This window comes from Podarcis muralis, chromosome 13 (assembly GCF_964188315.1).
Source record: "Podarcis muralis chromosome 13, rPodMur119.hap1.1, whole genome shotgun sequence".
NCBI classification, from domain to species: domain Eukaryota; kingdom Metazoa; phylum Chordata; class Lepidosauria; order Squamata; family Lacertidae; genus Podarcis; species Podarcis muralis.
In genome coordinates, this window is record NC_135667.1 from 16,825,065 (window position 1) to 16,847,336 (window position 22,272).

Sequence of the window (22,272 nt, forward strand, 5' to 3'; positions counted from 1 at the left end):
CTGCCTGCTTTTTACATCCATATGTTTTGCCTGCATCCCTATCTTGCTGGCTGCGGCTTGGAATTAGTCTTGACAGCCATCCACCCGGTTTCTGTGGCTGTAACCCAAAACACACTTGAGGGCTGCAATCCTAACCATATCTACTCAAAAGTAAGTCCCTTTGAACTCCATGGGGCTTGCTCCCACGTAAGTGGGGTTAGGAATGCAGCCTTTACCCTACTGAAGGTAGGATTCGAACCAATGGCTTCAAGTTACAAGAAAGGAGATTCCGACTAAACATCAAGAACTTTCTGACAGTAAGAGCTGTTCCACACTGGAACGGACTCCCTCAGGAGGGTCACTGGGGTTTTTAAAGCAGAGCTTGGATCCATCTGTCATGGATGCTTTAGTTGAGATTCCTGCATTGCAGGGGTTGGACTAGATGACCCTCGGGGTCCCTTCCAACTCCACAATTCTACGATTCTATGGACACGGATAGACTTCCAAGTAAACATGCATTGTAAGTGACTTGGGGTATGCTTATTAGATTTCAATACCAGCTTCTTAAAAAATCGGGTTTTTTAATAATAAAAAGTGGCAAAAATCTGCTACAGGATTAGAAAGAAAATCGCATCGCATTCCCATTTTTTTTTAAAAAAAAGACTTTGACTTGATCTGTCAGAGTCTGACATACCCAGTTTTCTTCCCTGTTCCTCCTGAACAAGCTTTTTCTGCACCTGCCAGAAAACATCTAACAAAGACATTTGCTTCCCAGCACATACCGTTCCAGGAGCAAGAGTTTCATCGCGTCCTCACCTGCTGCAGGAGGTGGGAAGAGAGAACAGCTTGCCACACACACAACTGCTCATGCTGCTTTCCTGGGTAGCAGTCTGCAAATTTTGGCTGCCTTGATAGTCACAATGTGTATGTACCAGGAGCTCCTCCAACCAGTACTATCTGGTGTTGCTGTCCCTGACCTCGCATCCCTAAAGGCAGCTTGAGTTCAGGAACAATCCCCTGCTCTCCCTCTCCAGGTCCAAGCGTGGGGCAGAGAGGTGAGGGGGTGGAGGTTTATCACTGCAGGCACCCTGTGCTTTGAAGGCCCCTCAAGGCCTTCCAAAGCAGAGCACCACTTTGGAGAAGACACTCTGTACCCTCACCAAACGCTTACGGTCATAAGAACAAAAATGAGAATTTAAGAAGTAAAAACAAACTCACTAGCTTTTATTTACACTCAAATAACCCAAAGCAAGTGCTTCCTGCCAGTCAGTGCAAGATGCAAACTAAAGTCCATTGTCTGAACCAGTGGGTCCGTCCAGTAATTTCCTTCCCCTTGTATTGAATCCATGAGTCCACAGTTCCACTTGGGCTGAAAGGATTTAAAAAGGTCCTGTTGACTCCACTGCACTCAGTATTTGCGCTGGCGCAGGAAGAGACCTGGTGGCCGTTTTGGCGTGGGTACGTCATCTGAGTCAAGGTCAAAGAGGTCTCGGCCCGTTTTCATTATCTGTTCCTCTAAGACTTTGTGGCGCTTCATATCTGACAGCACCTTGTCCATGCGAGCCTCCCTCTTCTGGCTCTTAGCTGAGGTCCCTGAAAATAAAATAAACACCAGTTAGGATCTGTGGACTCAGTGGGAAGTGTAAGTCCAGGTTTTTTAAAAATGAGAGGTAGGCTTCAAATGCAAGGTGCCAGGAAACCATTGTTCTTAAAGGGACCCGACAGTTAAGTCCAGTCGCAAACGACTCTGGGGTTGCGGAGCTCATCTCGCTTTACAGGCTGAGGGAGCCAGCGTTTGTCCGCTTCTGCAGACAGTTTTCTGGTTCATGTGGCCAGCAAGACTAAGCTGCTTCTGGCGAAACCAAGGCAGTGCACGGAAACGCTGTTTACCTTCCCGCTGGAGTGGTACCTATTTATCTACTTGCACTTTGACGTGCTTTCGAACTGCTAGGTTGGCAGGAAAAGGGACTGAGCAACGGGAGCTCACCCTGCCCTAGGCTCGGTGGTTTAGACCACAGCGCCACCTGCATCCCTTGTTATTCCCTAACTAGATCCAAATCTACACACTGTTTTCACAGCAGTAAGAGGGTCTGCATGTCCCTACATTTTGCATAGGTTTAAAGTTTTCCCATCTTTGAGGAACTTTAAAGTATTTTGTAAACAGCTTTGAGGTTTTTTCTCTCTAAGTGGTGTATAAATTTTATCCAATAAATATAAAAGGTAAAGGTAAAGGTACCCCTGCCCGTACGGGCCAGTCTTGCCAGACTCTAGGGTTGTGCGCTCATCTCACTCTATAGGCCGGGAGCCAGCGCTGTCCGCACACTTCCGGGTCATGTGGCCAGCGTGACAAAGCTGCATCTGGCGAGCCAGCGCAGCACACGGAATGCCGTTTACCTTCCCGCTGGTAAGCGGTCCCTATTTATCTACTTGCACCCGGGGGTGCTTTCGAACTGCTAGGTTGGCAGGTGCTGGGACCGAACGGCGGGAGCGCACCCCGCCGTGGGGATTCGAACCGCCGACCATGCGATCGGCAAGTCCTAGGCACTGAGGTTTTACCCACAGCGCCACCCGCGTCCCTCCAATAAATATATAAGCATGCTTATATATTTATTATAAGCATGGTCTTCCTGTCCATGCCCTTCTCCTTTTCCTAGGTTCCCGTCTAGACCAGGTGTGGAGAACCTTTGGCCCTCCAGATGATGCTGAACTACAGCTCCCATCATCCCTGGCCACTGGCCATGCTTGATGGGGCTGATGGGAGTTGTACTCCAGCAATATCTGGAGGGTTCTCCCTACACCAGATCTAGACAACAGAAAACTGTCAGCCAATTTGCTTTAACTTTTGTAGGGGAGTCTCACATGTTAAGCCTCTTGGGACTTCAGCCAGGATTCTCAGAGAAATATTCTGGAGTCCTGGCATTTGAATAGGGATGGAGAATCTGCAGCCTGCGGGCTGGATCCAGACCATTGTGGCATTTCTTCCAGTATGCCTGAGGAGAGCATTATATTTGTGGATCAGATTGCCTGACAGCTGGGCCTTGTGAGCACCTTCAAAGCTTTCCCCAAGTGAGAGGCTGACTTCCTGTTTGGAGAGGGACTCTTTTGAAAACACCTTCAGGCCAGCTGATGGACAACCCATTCTGTGCCTTCGAAGGTGAATACCCTGCTCATGTCAGCAGGCCTGATCCAAACTTTTAAAGCACTACAGGAAGGAGAGGCAACCCTACCTTTTGGAGGTGGAGGTGGATTGGTGGGTGGGCCAATGGTCCCCGACTGAAGTGGAAGGAAGGTTCCCTACCTCTCGGTTTGAGAGAGGAGTGTCAGAATTGTGACAGAAGTAAGCCAGAACAGGGTGCATGAGAGCATGAACTAAATTCTGAGGTTGCAAATGGGGCTCCTCAAAAGAGAACAAGGACAATCAAGCATGACTCCAGGATTCTCTGGAAAGTGTGTGTGTTTAGGGAGAAATCCAGTCCTCCAAATACAGCCAGGGTAGGCGGGTGGCTTTCCTTTTCCACATACCAGGAGTTCTTCGACGATTGATCAAGGAGCTCTTAGGGGAGGCAGGCTCATCATCAAAGTCAAACTCCGTTGGCACGTGGGGCCTGCAGCAAAGAGAGAAAAATGGAAATCCGCCCAGCACCAGAAGCCCCTCCCTCCTTTCCTGTCACCAGCACCATCTCAGATTTTGGATCCTTCCCCAAACTCCCCTTTCAAGTCAAATATTACCCCTCTCCCCGCAAAAAGAAAGACATGCGCTCTCACTTCTCTTCCTCCTCTTCTTCCTGGTTCTCCAGCTGCCCATCAGATTTATCCTCATCTTCGCTGTCAGGCTCTGGGGTAGGGTTGCGCCGGGGTAGGATCTCTGCCTGGATCTCTAGAGTCCCCTGGGCAGCAATGAGCTCATAGAGGCGCCGGATCTCCTCAGGGGGAGGCATCCAGCTGTCTGGGGACTCCAGTTCCTCATCGCTGCAGGGGACGCACCAGTCCTCCTCGGCCGATTCGTCTCCCTTCGCCAACTGCTCCCCATCTCTCTCCCCGGCTGCGTCATCTTGTTCCTCGGTGGTCGGAGGTAGCTCTGAGGCAGGCTCATCTTCTACTGCCAAGGACTGCATCCCTGAGGTGACTTCACCTTCCTCCACAGTGCTGGCCTCCTCCATGGCTGCTGGAGAGACAGAGGCCACAGAACTGAGAGAGGCAGGGCAAACAGGACCCTAACATAACCGGGCAAGGACCTGCCTGGTACAAGACGGCGGCCATCTTGGGAAACCCCTACAGCAAAATGTGAGCTAGCGTGGTGCAGGAGTGTGGGTGGCTGGTTGTCCCTCGCCTGCAAGATTATCTTTCTCTTTTGGCATCAGAGACTCCTCTCCAAACTTTCACATCCTCCAATGAAAGTTTTCTTGGGAGCGCAGAGATGGGGCTCAAAAAGATGAATTGCCAGTGTTTCCAAACTAACTCCTTAGATACACCTCTCCTAGTTGCCTGTAGTTGAGGGAGGAGGGTTAGCTGTCATGAAAAGTGTAGAGAAAAATTGTATGTTCTGGGAAGACTTCTTAGGCCTCCTCTTTCTTGCTGCCTCTGCCAGCAAATTCAGAGACATCTTTGCTCTGTCTCTTAACACCTTTCAGATCAATAATCCATTGATCTGCCCCAGCCTTCCCATAAATAATGAAGTGGAATTCGCCCCTGTCCAGAGGAAGCGCCCAGATAAAGATCTCTTTGAAGTTGCCAATTGTTATTCATTCTGCCATTCTGCTGCAAGAAAAACCAGGAAGCCTGTGGCTCATGCCAGGGTAAGAGCAAGGAGGCAGAGGCACAGCAGAGGAAGATGCCTCAGGATGTGCGAATCAGACCTTATATCAGACTCCAGTCCACTGAGAGATGAATCAAGGTTCTGCTGGCCCATCCTTGCAACCTCCATATCGGAGAAGACCCTCCCACAGCTCCCAGTGTATTCCTGGTCAGGGGGGAGACATGATGCCATGAGGAACAACCCCCTTCCCTCTAAGACCATAACTCAGAGATGCTCCATCCAGAGAACCTGTAGAATCAGGGGACCCCAAAAGCCCTACAGGATCCACCCCACACCCCAGATCTGGACGCAGACACCCTGTGGTCTTATAACTTCATTAAGTGCAACATAAGCCAGTCCAGAGCTTTACTCAGTCCTGAGGATCCAAAAACTTAACTCCTTCTGATGGAGCTATGTTGCAGTAATGGTAATGGGAGAATTGATTACAAAAAGTGCCAGGGGTGGGGTTTTGAAGTCCTGAAGTCTCTGCTTTAGACTCCAGAGACAAGCTCCTTACAATCAACTCTGAATGCTATGAAACTGCAAATACATACATATTCTAGATAGGACGACACTAGCAAGATGAGTCAGATAGCGTCAAGCCATAGTCAGTGTTCTCAACAGGTAAATCCATTCAGGAAGGCCATCCCCCCAGGTTAACTTCCAGATGAGACAGCCTTGATTTGACTACCTGCCCAATCTCCCAATCCCTAGAAGCTCTCTCATTTTACCCAATCGCCTTTCTGACCCTCGTGCTGGTTCCTTCTCACTGGTCACATTTTCAGTTCCACTTGACTCACTTTAGATCAGGGGTAGGCCCCCATAAACGGCCGACAGGGGTTGTTTAACCGGCCCACGAGCCACCCCTGAACCAAGCCGCCAGCTTGGTGAGTCCCTGCGCGCTGCACTAAAGCGGTGCAGCACGGCATGGGGACTTGCTTCCGCAGCACCAGAAATCGCATCTGCGCAGACACAGACGCCGGAAATCCGTCTGCGCAGACGCAGAAAATCGCAGGCGCGATCCGGCCCATGGAGGGATCTCCGCTGGAGTGAACCGGCCCAGGCAAGGTAAACCTTGCCGACCCCTGCTTTAGATTAACAGTCCCCTGAGGTAGTGTGACCCTATTTTGGGGATCAGCTGGGTGGCAGTTTTATAAAACTGCCCCCAAATATACATGTCTATTGTCCCCAAATGTAACATATCCTTTTCTCCCAGCAACCTGGTAAGCAGCTCACTTGCTCTTCAGCGTCAGTAACCCTGACTGGCATCATTAGACAGCTTCCTTGCTGTTCAGTACATTGGCTGTCAAGCCACAGACCTCGCTAGACAGCTCCACTGCCAAGCCCAGAAGACTGAGAATAGGCCAGCAGCCAAAGAACAGTTCTCTTGCCAGGAAACTCAGTTTTCCCTCTTCCTCGCTCTCACTGCACTTAGGCAATCAATATGATCCAGGAAGTTCTACCACTGCAGTAAAGCTATATTCCGCAAACATTTAGACCTTGGGCTCGTTCCTCACAGCTGCTCATAAGGACCTCCATTGTGGGTTTTTGTTTCTAGATGGCCCCGCAGACCCAAACATCACACTGGCCACAACAACAACAAATACCTTTGATTAGGAGCCCAGGCAGGGGCAAAGATCAGCAGGAAGACCCTGCTGAAAGTCCCTTCCGCTGGAGATCAAAATCGATATGCAGAGAAGCAATGTCTTCACAACTGCGGCTTCTTGGAGAGACTGCGGCTTCTTGGAGAGGATAGTCTCAGCCCAACCCTGCAGTGATTTAGAAGGCAAAATATTACTTTTCACAAAAGCCCCTTAAGAAACTCATACATATAAGCTCAGCTCCAAATGGCGCCTTAAACATGGGTTATGGTTGCCACAATGGAATGTCTAGGCACCCCCCCCCAATGAAATTTGTTATTATTATTCTTCATTTCATTTCTATATCAATTTATATTTTAAAGAAAAAATCTCAAAGCTGTATACAATACAGTGAAATATCAAATAAAGCAATACAGAATAAAACAAATTCAAGCTTCAAGGAAAATATTTCAGATCCTCCTCTAAATGACATCTAAGTCGGACTAGGACCTGGGAGACCAGGGTTCAAATCCCAACTTAGTCATAAAGGTCACTGGGTGACCCAGGGCCAGTCACAGCCTCTTAACCTACCTCACAGGGTTGTTGTAGGGAGTGACTGAGGAGGTGGGTGAACCGTGTACTCCTTGGAGAAAAAGGCAGGATATAAATGCAATAAAGAAACTGTTCTGCTTACCTGCTTAAGAAATGTGGAGGGGCCAGCCAGATGGAGATGTCAGTCGCCAACCTGGCATCCAGAGATCTCCATGTGGTTGCAATTGGACCTGCACCAGTCGTAAAACACGCCTGGCTAATTTCTAATACTGACCTTAAGGTCTATAGATGATGACAACTGCATAGATCAACTAAGCTTGTCTGCATTCTTTTTTAACCAAGTATTGCTGGGGTTTAAATGTAATATTTTAAGTCCTAATGTAGTAGCTGAAAGACAGACATAATCCGATATAGGATCAGATTTTTTACCCATTGTTGTCTTTTTAATTGTAATATATTGCTTGTTTTATGTTGCTATGGCCGTTGGCTAATGCAAATAAAGTTTACCTATTATTATTATTATTATTATTATTATTATTATTATTATTATTACAGGATCGGATATCCTATCCTATGCAGAAGTTCAGTGGGACTTACCTCTAGGTATGTGTGTACAGAACTACAGCCTAAGCTACAAATCAGGCAACCCCCAGGTTGAATCTTGCCTCTGCTATGAAATCATTAGGTGGCTGTCTACTCTCACAGCCACATAAGAAGCTGCCTTATACTGAATCAGACCATTGGCCCATCTAGCTCAGTAATGTCTACACTGAGGGGCAGTGGCTTTCAAGGGTTTCAGACTGGGGAGATGCTGAGGATTGAACCCAGGAGCATATGCATGTAAAGCAGATGCTTTGCCCCTGAGCCACAGGCCCTTCCTCTCTTTCTCAGCTCAGTCCTTCCCTCCTGCAAAGTGGGTGAGGATGATACTGAATTACCTTACTGGGCTACGTGAGGATTGCTACTAGAATAGCTAGATGACTGTATGTGAAGTACTTGAAAGCATAATGCAGGTATTTAAAGCAATATCCTTTAATGCAGGGATGGGGAAATTGCGACCTTCCAGATGTTGCTGGATTATGGCTCCCATCATCCCTCAGTAATGGCTCAGCTGGCTGAGGCTGATGGGAAGCCAACAGCATCTACTCTACAGGGCAACAGGTTTCCCATCTCTGATTTAATGTAAGTAAACCACTCTCAGCTACCACACCAAAGCATAAACCAAATACAAGGACAATATTGTTGAAAATGCAGCAAGCAAATGAAGTTACACACATATCAACTTGGACATTCCAAGGAAAGCAGATAGAAGTTTCATGGGCAATGATCCCTGCTTTAGCTTTCTTTCGGAGTAGAGATTGCTGGAGACCAGTGCCATCTTTTAAGTATTTGGTTTATTCCCAAATATTCAGGTAGAGGATAGAAGATGGAGGCAAACAATATAACCACTGCTGCCAGGCAAGGACCTTAAATCAGTTGTCCAGTGAGCAGAAGCTTCTGCACCAGTTCTCCCACTGTTTTCAGAAAGCTGTCATTTCATCACAGTTTCAGGAGGAACCCCACCCCAACCCAGAACTAGAAGCTGCCAAGCATGCCACTTTCCACAGTCTCTTAAATTTTCTTACAGAAAGTTAATGGTTGGGAGAAAAGCTTCTACTGGTATTCTGGACCCCCAACATACCTGATAGCAGCTATAATATTAAACTAGCATTCCTTTTTTCCTTTGCTTTTATTTTTTTATTCCAGTCAAGAGTAATCAGGGCTTTGGCATCCGGCTAAAAATTTTGTTTTTTTATTGACCATCCACTCTGGAGAAGAGCTGTGCAGCTAATTCCAAAGCTATATCCTTCTTTTAGTTAAGTATGACCATGATCCAAAGTTATGCATTTCTTACGGCCCATTGAGTTCAATGGCAGAGTTAAGCCCGAACACCTACCCGTAAGTAAGTCACCCCACTGAGCACGGCATCTTGCTCCCTTGTATTAATAAGTAAAAGAGGACATTGCACGAAGTTTTATACTTTTGCCACTGAAATAAATCAATCCAAGGCACTCTTAAAATGCTTAACTTCGGCTGGATCATGCTCAAAGTCAACTAAAAGAAGATCTGTTGTCTTAGGATCCTCCCCCCCTCCCCTTTTAATTTTTTCAAAAAGTCACTCTGCACATGCTCAAAGAGACTTCATCGGATCATTTCTTCCACGGCTCAGCACTAAACACGAACCACGATCGGGGATTAAGTCTTGCGGGGGGGCTTCACCACGGCGGGTGGCCAGGGAGGGAAGGAAGGGAGGAGACTCGTTCACCCACCCGCCGCGGGTCTTATCCGGACCTCGAAGCTCGCGCGCTTCCCTGCCATGTCGGTTTCCTTCGCCCCGGACCAACCAAGGATCAAAAGCTGAGCGGCGCACAACCGATCACCCAAAACCAGCCCGCAAAAGCCGAGTGTAAGAACAATCGATCGCTGCTGTTGCTGCTTCCTGGAAAGGGGGGTACTCAAAAGTACCGGTCACTTTCTCAGCTGCGCACGCGCCGCAAAAATGGGAAGGGGGAGGGAAGCGGCCGCTTTTTCTCCGGCGGAACTTGTTCTACGCGCAGGCGCAGTGACTAACGGCTGGGTCCTTCCCTCTCTCCGATTGGCCGCTTTCTCCTTCCTGGGGCGGGCTTAGCGCCAAATACAAACGAAGTCCGGGAGTTGCTCTGAGGCGATTTTGGGAGCGAGTGAAGGACCCGCCTGGGAAGGCGGGAGAGGGGTAAGTGGCCCCCCCGGCTGCGCCTCAGTTGCCGGTTGTGGCGAGCGGGCGGAGCCAGAGCGGGGTCGCCGCTGTTCCCGCGGCCTGCGAGAGCCTTTGTGCATAGAATCTGAAGAGTTCGAAGGGACCCCGGCGGTCATCTAGTCCAACCCCCTGCAATGCAGGGATCTCATGTAAAGCATCCATGGCAGATGGCTTAAAAATCTCCAGGGAAGGAGAATCCACCAGCTCCCGAGGGAGACCTTTCCACTGTTGAAGAGCTCTTACTGTCGGAAAGTTCTTCCTGGGGTTCTTCCTGTCGGAACCTCCTTTATTGTAACTTGAAGCCACTGGTTCGAGGCCTGCCCTCCAGAGCAGGAGAGAACGAGCTTGTTCCCTCTTCCATGGGACAGCCCTTGAGATATTTGAAGATGGCTATCCTATCTCCTTTCAGTCTCCTCTTTTCCAGGCTAAACATACTCAGCATACTTCTACCACAGAAATTTGACAGAGTGGCCAGGATCCCTGATAATAATTTACTGGTTGCATTACCTGGGCAGTCTGTCCATTCTTTTGAGATGGTAAATGCTTTAGTTCTAGAATCCAGGTCACAGGCCACCCTTTCCTGCACAAATACGCCCTTAAGACAGGATTTGTAGGATTTGTAAGTGAAAGGACTTACAAGGAAATGGAGGGAATATTTAGAGACATTAGGGGAGCCAAGATGGTTTTTTTGGGATTGTTTTGTGTGCTAAAATAATGTGTAATTTTTTCAGGGAATATTTCTTAAAATTTGAAAGACAAAGGATTGGTTTTCTGTGGAATGCATGTGCATCCTAAAATTTTATAACTAGAACCACCCCAAAGGGGACCTTCAATAATGATCTCAGTTCACAGATGAGCTGGTGCGGAGTTTGGTGCTTCTTCTGGTACTTGTATCTCACCCTGCACTTTTTCTCTTCTTAGATATCAATGAAATCTTATCAACGATTAAGCCGTTATGAAGCCCAGCGAACCCCCAGCAATGCACCGGCTCGAGTTCGGGTTTGTGTGCGATTGCGGCCAAGTGTGGGAACAGGAGAGGGAAAGGAAGCCCCTTGTGTACGTGGCGTGGACTCCTGCTCCCTGGAGATCCTGAACGTGAGAAATAATATGGAGACAATGAAATACAAGTGAGTTGGGCAGAGAACGTTGGAAGAACCAGGCTTCGTGTAGGTTGTGGCCCTATGGCACCCCTGTTTATGGTTTTTAACAGGGGCATTAGTTGGAACTGAGCAGTGTCTGGAGGAATAGCAGCCCTTCACTTCCAGTATGAGAAGCAACAGAGGCCTTTCTCTAGGCCCCTCGCTGCCTTTTGTCTGTCTCCTTGCAACTGACAGGATAGTTATGGGAAACCACTGGCTTAAAACCACTGACTTAAAGTGACTGCTTCTGCCTGTTTTGCCACTGCTGTTCTTTGATAGTCTAGGCATGACGGGTTGCTACTGGATTGTTAACGGGCTCTGCATATGAACAAAGGAGGGAGAGATGGTGCCTGTATTCCTGCTGGGAAAAGTATTAGTTCAGTTGAGACCCCATCCCACCCTGATGTTATAAGAATTTTTACATCTTAGATATATAATAAATGTTCATAAATGTACCAAGCAAACACATACATAAATGTATAAACCACATGTCTGAAGCAGCACAGGAAGACAGTCCTGAAACCATTTTAACTCCCAAACTGGCCAAATGTTTCTCTGCAAGGATGGAGGAAATGAAAAAAAAACCCCTTACCATTGTCTCAGGAATCAAGTAATTTCCATCATTTCAAAGGAGTGGCCAGACTACCAGAAAAGGCAATCAGATAAGACATTATCAGATAACCTGGCAGACAGGAAAAACAACATTCAAATTTCTGTTGTAGACCACCTTTTCTGTGATGTAGGTATGATGTATCTGGGGGGGAGGGTCTGGAGCTCAAGGGCAAGGAATTTCAAAATAGATATATAAGGCCTTGTGCGCCATTGTTCGAGGTCCTCTTCTCTCCTGCGTGTGGGGGAGCACCCTGTTGCAACAGTTAGTAAGATCAGGCTTACTAGCTGCTTTGCTTCTCAATATTCTCTGGTTGGCCTATGTTATTTTCTCCTACTGATAGAGAACTTACAAAAGGACTCTATATGGGCTCTTGGGTACCCCATAAGGGAAAAGGAGCAGGTTTTTTTTACTTATTTCACTGAGAAGCTGTCAGTCCCTACCTTTCGTTCACATTTCTCTCGCGGTATATGGCTTGGTTGAAACAATTGATGTCATTTCAAAACTGGCTTTGGACAGTATAGCAATTTATTGCATAGCTCTAAATAGCACTCTGGTTTCCAACAGGCATCTGGTTGGCTACTGTGAGAACAGTGCCCTGATCCAGCAGGGCCGTTCTTATGTTGATAATAGTCTGTACAACATGAAGAATGGGGGTATGCTAGGGAAAAAAGCTCTTATGGGATATCTGCCACTCCTTCTGCAAAGCCTCCTGTTACTTATCCCTGCTGTAGAAATTGCTGAACTTTCGGAGAAGCCAGCAGGCCTCAATTCCACTTCTCTATTCCCACCAGATTTGACGCTTATTACAGTGCAACGGCCACGCAGTATGATGTCTACATGGGGTCAGTTCAGCCTATCTTGCACCATCTGCTGGAAGGGCAGAATGCCAGCATCTTGGCGTATGGGCCTACCGGAGCAGGTAACTATAAAACAGTGCGCAAAGGGATGAACCCAACCTAGAGTTGGTGGGGGTCGGCAGGTGGGCTAGGGCTTGGAATTGGGCTGAGGGAGGACACGATGGTTTTTCCTCTCTCCACATCTCTTTTGTTCCCCCTCCCTAAAATGGCAGGGAAGACGTACACCATGTTGGGGAGTCCGGAGCAGCCGGGGGTGATTCCAAGAGCAGTTCAGAATCTCTTGCAGATGACAAGGGATGCTTCGGGGGATCAGCGGAAGTACTCGGTCTCTATGTCATACCTGGAAATCTACCAAGAGAAGGTAACGGGTGCTGGACAAAATGCGTAAGGGGGAAAACAGCCTAGTATATAAGAATGGTGGGATCTTTGGGGAAGAAAGCAGCTTAGAACAAGATGGGGCTGAGGAGCCAGATGTATTGGGGAGAGCATGACCTAATTAGACTACAGCAAGTGATACTGGCAGCAGATTTGAACACACTCTGGCCTCCTTTTTTGTTGTATTGAAGACTGGCAGTGTTTTGAGCCCTGGGAAGTTTGTTAATGTGACCAGAACTCCATCCTGTTCCCTGTTGGTATTTAGAAGATCAGTGTGTCATCTGCTGCTAGTCTGATCTGGAGAGGGTCCCGTCTCAGTGCCTGCTGATGCTGTCACATGTGTGCTCTGGCCCTGCTTGAAGATTAGTGAAGAACTGAGGCGTTGCTAATGGGAATGGGGAAAGAGACTGGGCAGCTGCTTCAAAAGCAAGCCGAAATGGCTGCAAAGGGGAGGAGAAGAAAGGAAAGAGCAGTAGAAGGGCAGGGAAGACAAATGGAGTAAGGCAGGGGTGGGGAATCTTTGGCCCTCCAGACTGTAGCTTCCATCTTCCCTGACCATTGGGCATGCTGAGGGGAGCTGGAGTCCTACAAGCTCTGGAGGACCATAAGTTATTTATCCTTGGGGGAAGCAGACAGAATGGAGCCTGGGAAGGAGGAGAATGATTGAATGCAAGTGGAGAAAGGACAGGGAGGAGGGGGAAATTTGGAGGAGTGAACAGAGTGTGGCATGGAAGTTAGATGGAGACTAAAGGTGATGAGCCAAAAGTGCCCAGGAGAAAGGAGGTCTCTTACAGAGGAGGGTAAGAGGTGAACTTATTCAGTGTTTGCAGAAGGCTGGATTTGCATTCTACTTGATCAAACCACACAATCTGTTCAAGTAAACTTACGTTGTTCTCCATGTGCTTCTGAGGAGCCAGGGGATTTAAGTGAGGTGGGGTTTGAGGTGCCACCTGGACCAACACTAGTCTGCTTGTTCCCCAGGTCTTGGACCTTCTCGAGCCTTCCCTCCGTGACTTGCCAATCCGGGAGGATCAGAATCACCACATTCTGGTGCCTGGTCTGACGGAGAGAGAGATAACCAGCTTCTCAGACTTTGAGAAACATTTCTTGCCTGCCAGCAGCAACCGTACAGTGGCATCCACACAGCTGAATAATCGCTCGAGCCGCAGTCACGCTGTCCTGCTGGTGTACGTGAGCCAGACCCGGGGCTGGCCGCCATATGCCCAGCGGGCTGCCAAGCTTTGCCTTATCGACTTAGCCGGCTCAGAGGACAACCGGCGGACAGGCAACAGAGGGGTGCGCCTGAAGGAGAGCGGGGCCATCAACACGTCACTCTTTGTGCTTAGCAAGGTGGTGGATGCCCTCAACAAGGGGCTGCCTCGCGTACCCTACAGAGACAGCAAACTCACTCGCCTGCTGCAGGTAGTTGGGGTGCCTGGGTTCATTGGTGGGGCTGTGGATTTGGGAAGAGCTGCGTTTTATTTTACTGAGCATATTTCTCTTTCCTGAAAGGATTCTTTGGGCGGTAGTGCTCACAGCCTGATCATTGCAAATATCGCCCCTGAGAGGAAGTACTACTTTGAAACGCTCACAAGCCTCAACTTTGCTGCCAAATCCAAGCAAGTGGTGAACAAACCCTTCACGCAAGAAACTCTGCTGGATGTTGGTGAGGAAGGGAGCCGGCCTGAAATTCAGCAGAAGTGGGGCAAAACAAGGTTTTTTGGGTAGAAAGGAAGGGCAGGATTATTGGGCTGCCCTGGAGCAGAGTGGGGTGTAGTGTACAGATTCACTGCCCCAGATTTCTTTATCATGGTTCAGATACATATACACTAGAACCATTCATGGTCTGTCCTTTTCATCAATGACCAGCTGACTCCTGTCAGAACCAGTCTGTGCCTTGCAGTCATCCGGGGAGGAGGGTCTGCTTTGGATTCCTGTGCCTACTGAGATCATGTGAGTGGTGTCAATGGTTTGGGCCTCTTCAGTGGTGGCACCCAGATTTTGGAACACCTTCCCCAGGTCCATGTTTTAGGTATCAAGTAAAAACATTTTTGCCCTTGCTGTCTTTATCTTAAGCTGCTTTAAAGGGTGGATACGTTTACACTTAGGTTGTGTTTTTAGTTCTGTTTTGTCATTGTGGCTCCCCCCCACCCCGGTATTTTTTGAAAAAACATTTTAATAATTAAGTTATTCTGATATGTAGCTTGTAAGCTGATGGTTTGTAAGGTGCCTTGAAATGCTTTTGATAAGGCTGGGATATTTTCCACAATTTGTTCTTTGTTGCTATCCCACCACTGCGGATACAAATCATTCCAAGGCGCTTTACCAGTAATTTTGTAATAAAATTACAACGAAGACTATCCAAACAAAACAGGATCCTTTCTGCAGCCCAGTTGGTGGTAGGTGGCCCAGTGGTAGTGAAGGAGGGCAATCCAGGTGGAGCAGGCTCCAAGGTCCAATAAACACATCAAATAAATTAAAAACATCCTCCCCACACAGAAGCATCAAAAAGACCATGTCCATCTTCCAGTGATGCAGGCCCTGAAGCCAAGAGACCTTGTCCAGAGGAGGAACAGCCCAGCTTGGTTGAAGAGAAGCCATTCAGGTGAGACACCAAACATTTTATAGGCTTTGGTGAAGGGGCAAGCAGTGCTTCTGTGGTGCAGTCAAATTCTCTCCTGCCACTCCACCCTTAAAGCGCTGAGCAGCTCTCTCTGGCTTGTTAGAAAAGGTAGGCCCTACTTTCTGGTCTCTTTCCCCACCAGTTCCTTGCTGCCGATGGAGAATCTTGAGCCGGCCTTGGCTGAAAAGCTGCTGCACTTGGAGGCCTTGGAAACACAGCAGGCTGGGGCAGAGAGTTGTGCGTTGCCCCTCCTCAACACCCCACGCAGCGAGCGGCTGGAATTCCGGAGGCTGCTGGAGGAGACTCGGCGTGAGCTGCAGGTGAAGGCTTTGTTCTTTATGTCCCACCGTGATCCCTCAAAGACTGCAATGGGCTACTTCCCGTAAACAAACACAATGCCTTGTTTATTGCACGGTCTGCGGGTTTCATTTGTTGATTAAATTTTTAAATTTCTATGTGTGGTTACTATGTTTCTTCCCTTACAGCAGCACATTTTTCTTTTTTTTTAAAGGTTCTGAAGTGAGTGGCAGGCAGTAAATAGCAGTTAATGGGTGGATCCAAGGACTGAAAACTATGAAAGGGGCAGGAAAAGTGCACTAAAGGGAAAGTGAGGGAACAGCAGCTCTTTTTTTTTTAGGACTCCAGGGATTCCTTTTGCCTGGTGTCCAAACAACTCGCTTATCAATCACAGCTCCAATTTCATTCATTGCCTACAAACAATGACGGGCGAGAGCAGCCAAGCTGGTTCAAGTCAGTTACCTGCACATTTTGCTTCTTAGGTTTTTTTTCTAGGAGGACTATTGTTGCTGTTGTTGTTTTAAACTCAGGAGGCCCTGCCTGGGGTGCCAGTGAAGCCTTTGCCAGGGCAACTCTGGTTAAGCCAATGGCTCCAAGGTAAAGGCCAGCTTTGAAGGAAGAAAGAGATGTAGCACTAAGTAAGTCCTGCAGGAGGGGATTCTTATATAAATTGAACTGTGTCCATCTTGCACTGAGAACCTGCTTCATTATGGCCCTGGCAGTCTATACAGTTGGCACCGCAATACGATCCTTATTGTGCTGGGAACCTGATGGCAGCCCCACACATGCCTGGAGGTCACCGAACACACACCCTGTTCCCTCCATCTAAATCTGCTTATTATGTTCTTCCTCTCCCTACAGAGGCTTAAGAAGAAGCAGCTGGAAATGGAAACCAAGGTTCTGCAGGACAAAGAGCATGGACGTGGTTCATGGGTGCCTGCCAAACGCCAAGGAACAGCAGTGGTATTGCCCTTCCAGCAAGGTAAAAGGGCGCTGGGTCTGGAAAGCAGGACTCCCTTTTCATGCTCCTTCCTCCTATGACATCACAGCTCTCCTTCCTTACCTCTCCAGTGCAGCACCTGGAGAACTCTGAGAACGAAGATAGCATCATCATTGTAAAGCAAAAGAAGGGAGGTCGAAAGAAGAAGGTGCGTAAGGGGGTTTGTTGAACTTGGGGCTGGTGATGGTTAACAGGTGTCTATACCACTTAGGTTTTTGAGGCAGTTTACAAACATGGTTGAATAAAGTTATATATGGATTCCGCCTGGGCAGGCTTCCCCCCATAGATCTTCTGCCCGAGAACAAAGAACAGATTCCCTTACCTATTGCCTGTTGTTGGTTCATGTTCAGACTGCCTCAGTCTTAGCAGTGCGGCAAAGATCAGCCTTACCCAGAAGGATACACATCTGCCCTCACCCACACACCGTGTTTCTGAATCAAATCTGGGAGTGGAACAGGTAGCAGTAGACAGATGAGAAAAATCAGGGCTGTTCCTGCTGACCACATGTTTTTCCTCCTCTTCCATTTTAAGCAAATTTAAATTCTTACGGGTAAGGTTGGTGGGAAGCAGCCTGAAATGGTTTATTCCAGGAGCAGAAAGAAAGTAGCTTTGCGAGTGTCTTGAGGGAGCCAGATCAAAGTTCTGGACTCACTGCCTCAGACCAGCAGTCTCTCTCTCAGCTGTTAGGCACAGGAAACGTTTCTGCACATGCCCAGACACCGAAAATTGCTTCTGCAAGAGGCAGAGGCTGGCGGCGGCGGCAGTGGTGGAGGAGGAACGAGCAGCCCAAAAGGGCTGCTTTCGAGCTGCTCGTTCCTCCTCCATCACCGCCGACAGCCTCTGCCACTCGCAGAAGCAATTTTCGGTGTCTGGGCATGTGCAGAAACGTTTTCCAGAGCCACGGAAGAGAGTCAGCGCACTGTGCTGGTTTAGCGCAGCACGCAGGGACTCGCCGAGCAGGCAGCTCTGTTCAGGGGCGGCTCGTGGGCTGCTTCCGGCCCATGGGCCTTAGGTTGCCTACTCCTGGTCTAGATCATCAGCCTGAGAGAAGTGATTTTTGTAAGCCTCTCTGAGTGTGCGTTCAGCTAAAGGCAGGGTTATAAATGCTATAAATAAGGTGGCTCCGGCAGTTTCCAGTGGGCCTGCTTCAGGGACATGGCTGTCAGCAGATTCCAAAAACCCTGACAGGCCTGTGAAACAAGAGAAGGTAAATTCAGCAGCGGCAGTTGTCTGTCTTATCTTCTGGAGAACTTTATTCTGCATGCCTGATATCTCATTGAAGAGCCCCTGAGAAGTAAAAGGCGAAAGATTTATACGATCTGAGGAGAAGCCAGGGTATGTTTGTGATTGGTGGATTCAGTGAAAGAATATGAGATGAGGGCCAGTCAGGAAACAGACGGGTACAACACGACACCACTTCTTATTATGATTCATGCTATATCCAGGATTCGGCCCCTGGCTCTGAAAACAAGGTTCCCTCTGAGTGGGAGATGGTGCTTCAGCCTGAACTGATGGCCCGCACCAAGGAGAACATCCTGGCCATCCTGAACACAGGCTCTGTGAAGGATCTCATGGCCCTGCACCAGATTGGCAAGAAGAAGGCAAATCGCATTGTGGCCTGGAGAGGAGAGCACGGGTCCTTTGAAAAGGTAAGTGGGCTCTGAGGGCAGAGCTGCTCTTCCATCGTTTGAGGTGTGTGCAGGTGCAGCTACTGTGCAGAGGAAATTAATCCTCAGGTAGGAGGTAGGCCATGCAAGGCTTTAACACATTCAGACCTGGCTCAAGTTCAGAGCATTGAAGTCTAGTGGGCAGAACATTAAAGTCTTGGAGGAATCCTGCTTTAGCCTTTAGCTCAGCAGGGATCCTTGGAGTTTGGAATACTGGCTCATTCTCAAATCTGGGAGAGGAAGGAAGCAGCACCCTATTCTTGTAAGAAATGGGTTGGAATAAAGGTCCATCTAGTCTAATGTTTTTGGAGCAAGCCAGAAGCTTCTAGAAAGCCCACCAGCATAGCACGACAGCAATATTTCCTACCCAGCAGTTAGAATTGGGAGGCTAATAATAATAATAATAATAATAAATTTATTATTTGTACTCCGCCCATCTGGCTGGGTTTCCCCAGTATATTAAAAACATCAAACATTAAAAACTTCCCTAAACAGGGCTGCCTTCATGTTGTTGTTGTTTAGTCGTTTAGTCGTGTACGACTCTTCGTGACCCCATGGACCAGAGCACGCCAGGCACCTCTGTCCTCCACTACTTCCCGCAGTTTGGTCAGACTCATGCTGGTAACCTCGAAAACACTATCCAACCATCTCGTCCTCTGTCGCCCCCTTCTCCTTGTGCCCTCCATCTTTCCCAGCATCAGTGTCTTCTCCAGGGAGTCTTCTCTTCTCATGAGGTGGCCAAAGTACTGGAGCCTCAGCTTCAGGATCTGTCCTTCCAGTGAGCACTCAGGGCTGATTTCCTTAAGAATGGATGCGTTTGATCTTCTTGCAGTCCATGGGACTCTCAAGAGTCTTCTCCAGCACCATAATTCAAAAGCATCAATTCTTCGGCGATCAGCCTTCTTTATGGTCCAGCTCTCACTTCCATACATCACTACTGGGAAAACCATGGCTTTAACTATACGGACCTTTGTTGGCAAGGTGACGTCTCTACTTCTCAAGATGCTGTCTAGGCCTGTCATTGCCCTTCTCCCAAGAAGGAGGCGTCTTTTAATTTCGTGGCTGCTGTAACCATCTGCAGTGATCATGGAGCCCAAGAAAGTAAAATCTCTCACTGCCTCCATTTCTTCCCCTTCTATTTGCCAGGAGGTGATGGGACCAGTGGCCATGATCTTCGTTTTTTTGATGTTGAGCTTCAGACCATATTTTGCGCTCTCCTCTTTCACCCTCATTAAAAGGTTCTTTAATTCCTCCTCACTTTCTGCCATCAAGGTTGTGTCATCTGCATATCTGAGGTTGTTGATATTTCTTCCGGCAATCTTAATTCCAGCTTGGGATTCATCCAGCCCAGCCTTTCGCATGATGTATTCTGCATATAAATTAAATAAGCAGGGAGACAATATACAGCCTTGCCGTACTCCTTTCCCAATTTTGAACCAATCAGTTGTTCCATATCCAGTTCTAACTGTAGCTTCTTGTCCCACATAGAGATTTCTCAGGAGACAGATGAGGTGATCAGGCACTCCCATTTCTTTAAGAACTTGCCATAGTTTGCTGTGGTCGACACAGTCAAAGGCTTTTGCATAGTCAATGAAGCAGAAGTAGATGTCTTTCTGGAACTCTCTAGCTTTCTCCATAATCCAGCGCATGTTTGCAATTTGGTCTCTGGTTCCTCTGCCTCTTCGAAATCCAGCTTGCACTTCTGGGAGTTCTCGATCCACATACTGCTTGAGCCTTCCTTGTAGAATTTTAAGCATAACCTTGCTAGGGCTGCCTTCATATGTTCTCTAAAAGTCAGGTAGTTGTTTATTTCCTTGACATCTGAGGGGAGGGCGTTCCACAGGGCGGGCGCCACTACTGAGAAGGCCCTCTGCAGAATGCTGCAGTGTGATTGCTGACAGGAGTGAGGCCTTGTCAGTGGGTAAAACCTGTGCTTGGAGATCTGCACTGGTTGCCGATTTCCTACCAGGCCAAGTTCAAGGTGCTACTATTGGTATATAAAGGCCCTTAACAACTTGGGACCAGTTTACCTACAAGATCGTCATGCCCCACATATTTCCATTCAATCGGTTAAATTGGCAGAATTGGCAGTACTAAGCTGCCGCATAATACCCGTTCTGCATTTGTAAGAACCCGATTGTTTAATGTGGCAGCATCTGCACTTTGGAACTCCCTGCCTTCTGAGATCAAGAAGTGCCTCCACAGTATTCTTTGGCGCTTGCTAAAAAACATGCTTGTTTAGGCAAGCCTACCCAGATGCTTAGGAAGTTGAGGTAATGTTAATCTGTTTTAGTATTTTAACTTTTGTGTGCTTTACAGCAGGGTTATGAATATTTCTCCATTTTCTTGTTTTTATCTTTTTGTAAACCATTTTGAGGTTGCAATTTTTAAAAAATCAAGTGGTGTATAAATTTTATAAAATATATAATAAATATTACCTTTGAATGTGGAGGTTTCATTTAGCTACTGTGGCCAGTTGGCAGAGACTGGAAATGCCAGGTGCTGAGTAAAGCAAAATGCTCTACTACTGTAGTATTGCTATTCCCTCAGAATATTTTTTTTGCTGTGGACCTGAGATCTATGGATGAGGGGTGGTATACAAATTTAATAATTAAGTATCTTCATGACTTTGCAACTTTGTGTAACCTACACATTTCTCCTTCCTCCTTTTCTCAGGTAGAGGACCTGGGGAAAGTCGAAGGCATCTCCGCCAAACAAGTAGCTTCTTTTCTGAAGGTGTGTATTTAATTCAGTTCCGTCACTGTGGCTATAAGCTTATCTGGAGTAGAGGCCATTGCATTAGATGAATGGAGTGTTATCCTCAGATGGCAGATGAATAGGTAGAGAGGGGAAAGTGTAAACAGAAGTGTAAGTTTGTCATGAAATGCAAGGGGGACAGCAGCCTATTAGCTTAATGTACAGTGACAGAAGTTGCTATCCAGAACTTTTTCTACCTGTCCCTCGGGAAACAAGTAAAAAAACATCCTGCCTCTTTTGAGCTTGGCAGACTGGCAGGTGTCGGATCAGTCTCTCTGTCTCCCTGCTTCATTTCCCTCCTTTCAGAGCCGGCATAGAAATCAAGTAGGCTGGTGGGGGATGATTTGCTTCACCCCCCTCATATTACTCCATCCCTCATATCAGCCTACCTACATTATTATACTGGCCACAAAAGAAAGAAAGCTCATTCCTCTGCAGCCAACATAGAGATTAGTGGGTCCCTACCTTCCCCACCAGCCAGCTTGCTAGCCTGAATGGAATTTCTTATTGCCTGTGGCAGCTTTTTGCCTACCTCATGCCCTCCAGCTGTCCAAAACAGGCACCAGGCAGGTGAAAGCTGGCCTGTGGTGTCCAAGTGAGTATTTAAAACGCAAGTCCGAGATACAGGTTGTGATTATTCTTTGTAAAGCTTAAATGTATGCATTGTAATCTAGTATGCACTGGATTCAAAAGGTGCTAATGTTACAAATAACGGAGGAATTAAAATTCTTGCTCTTCTCTCTCCCCTACCCCCTTTCCTAGGTAAATATCCTGACCAACATTGGAAATCTTCAGTAACTGGAAAGCATCTTCTCCCTACATTGATTTTTATTAAAAGTGACTTGGGTTTTTATTCTGTTTTAGCTTTGGTGCATTTAAATATATTAAGCATATAAAAGTAGTACAGAAAACTTGTACATCTCAAATGGTTATTTTATATTGCCGCCACCAACTTCCTACTTTTGGTTACAAAAAGAAAGAAAGAAGAGCCTTGCTGGATTGTAACAAAAGCCCATCAAGTGTAGTATCCTCTTCTTGCAGTGGGCGTTCAGAGACCCTGTGAGATGCCTGCAACAGCAACTCTCTGCACCTTGATTCCCAGCAAATAATAGTCAGAGGTATGCTTCCTTTTGACACTGGAAGTACCAGATAGCCCTCGTGGCTGATAGCCTTATCCTCCATGAATTTGTTAAATTCCATTTAAAACCATCCATGTTGACTGCTTTCACTATCCTCTCAGAACAAATTCCCAGGGAAACTCC

At 47.5% G+C, this 22,272-nt stretch overlaps 2 protein-coding genes across 7 annotated transcripts; one reads left to right on the forward strand and one right to left on the reverse strand.

Annotated features, from left to right (window-relative positions):
• Window positions 1-1,182: 1,182 nt before the first annotated feature.
• Window positions 1,183-9,405, reverse strand: PAGR1 (PAXIP1 associated glutamate rich protein 1). Of its 4 annotated transcripts, none has more exons than XM_028704215.2 (5): window positions 9,216-9,405; window positions 6,382-6,543; window positions 3,745-4,141; window positions 3,502-3,584; window positions 1,183-1,572 (listed from the first exon to the last, which is right to left on the reverse strand). In XM_028704215.2, exons 3-5 carry the CDS (start codon window positions 4,137-4,139, stop codon window positions 1,388-1,390), a joined length of 663 nt encoding a protein of 220 aa, XP_028560048.2. In that variant the 5' UTR covers window positions 4,140-4,141; window positions 6,382-6,543; window positions 9,216-9,405; the 3' UTR covers window positions 1,183-1,387. The 4 variants fall into 4 exon arrangements, with proteins under 4 accessions (XP_028560048.2, XP_028560045.2, XP_028560047.2 ...); XM_028704212.2 differs by having other exon boundaries at window positions 3,745-4,144; XM_028704214.2 differs by having other exon boundaries at window positions 3,745-4,144; window positions 9,130-9,405.
• Window positions 9,406-9,499: 94 nt separating this feature from the next.
• KIF22 (kinesin family member 22) lies at window positions 9,500-21,921 on the forward strand. 3 transcript variants are annotated; one of them, XM_028704210.2, is made up of 13 exons: window positions 9,500-9,658; window positions 10,604-10,809; window positions 12,226-12,353; window positions 12,504-12,652; window positions 13,648-14,088; window positions 14,179-14,332; window positions 15,166-15,271; window positions 15,432-15,609; window positions 16,448-16,568; window positions 16,658-16,734; window positions 18,032-18,235; window positions 20,930-20,989; window positions 21,773-21,921. In XM_028704210.2, the coding sequence occupies exons 2-13, from the start codon at window positions 10,610-10,612 to the stop codon at window positions 21,806-21,808; spliced, it is 1,854 nt and encodes a 617-aa protein (XP_028560043.2). In that variant the 5' UTR covers window positions 9,500-9,658; window positions 10,604-10,609; the 3' UTR covers window positions 21,809-21,921. The 3 variants fall into 3 exon arrangements, with proteins under 3 accessions (XP_028560043.2, XP_028560042.2, XP_028560041.2); XM_028704209.2 differs by lacking the exon at window positions 9,500-9,658 and adding an exon at window positions 9,724-9,831 and having other exon boundaries at window positions 15,169-15,271; XM_028704208.2 differs by lacking the exon at window positions 9,500-9,658 and adding an exon at window positions 9,725-9,831.
• The last annotated feature ends 351 nt before the right edge of the window (window positions 21,922-22,272 follow it).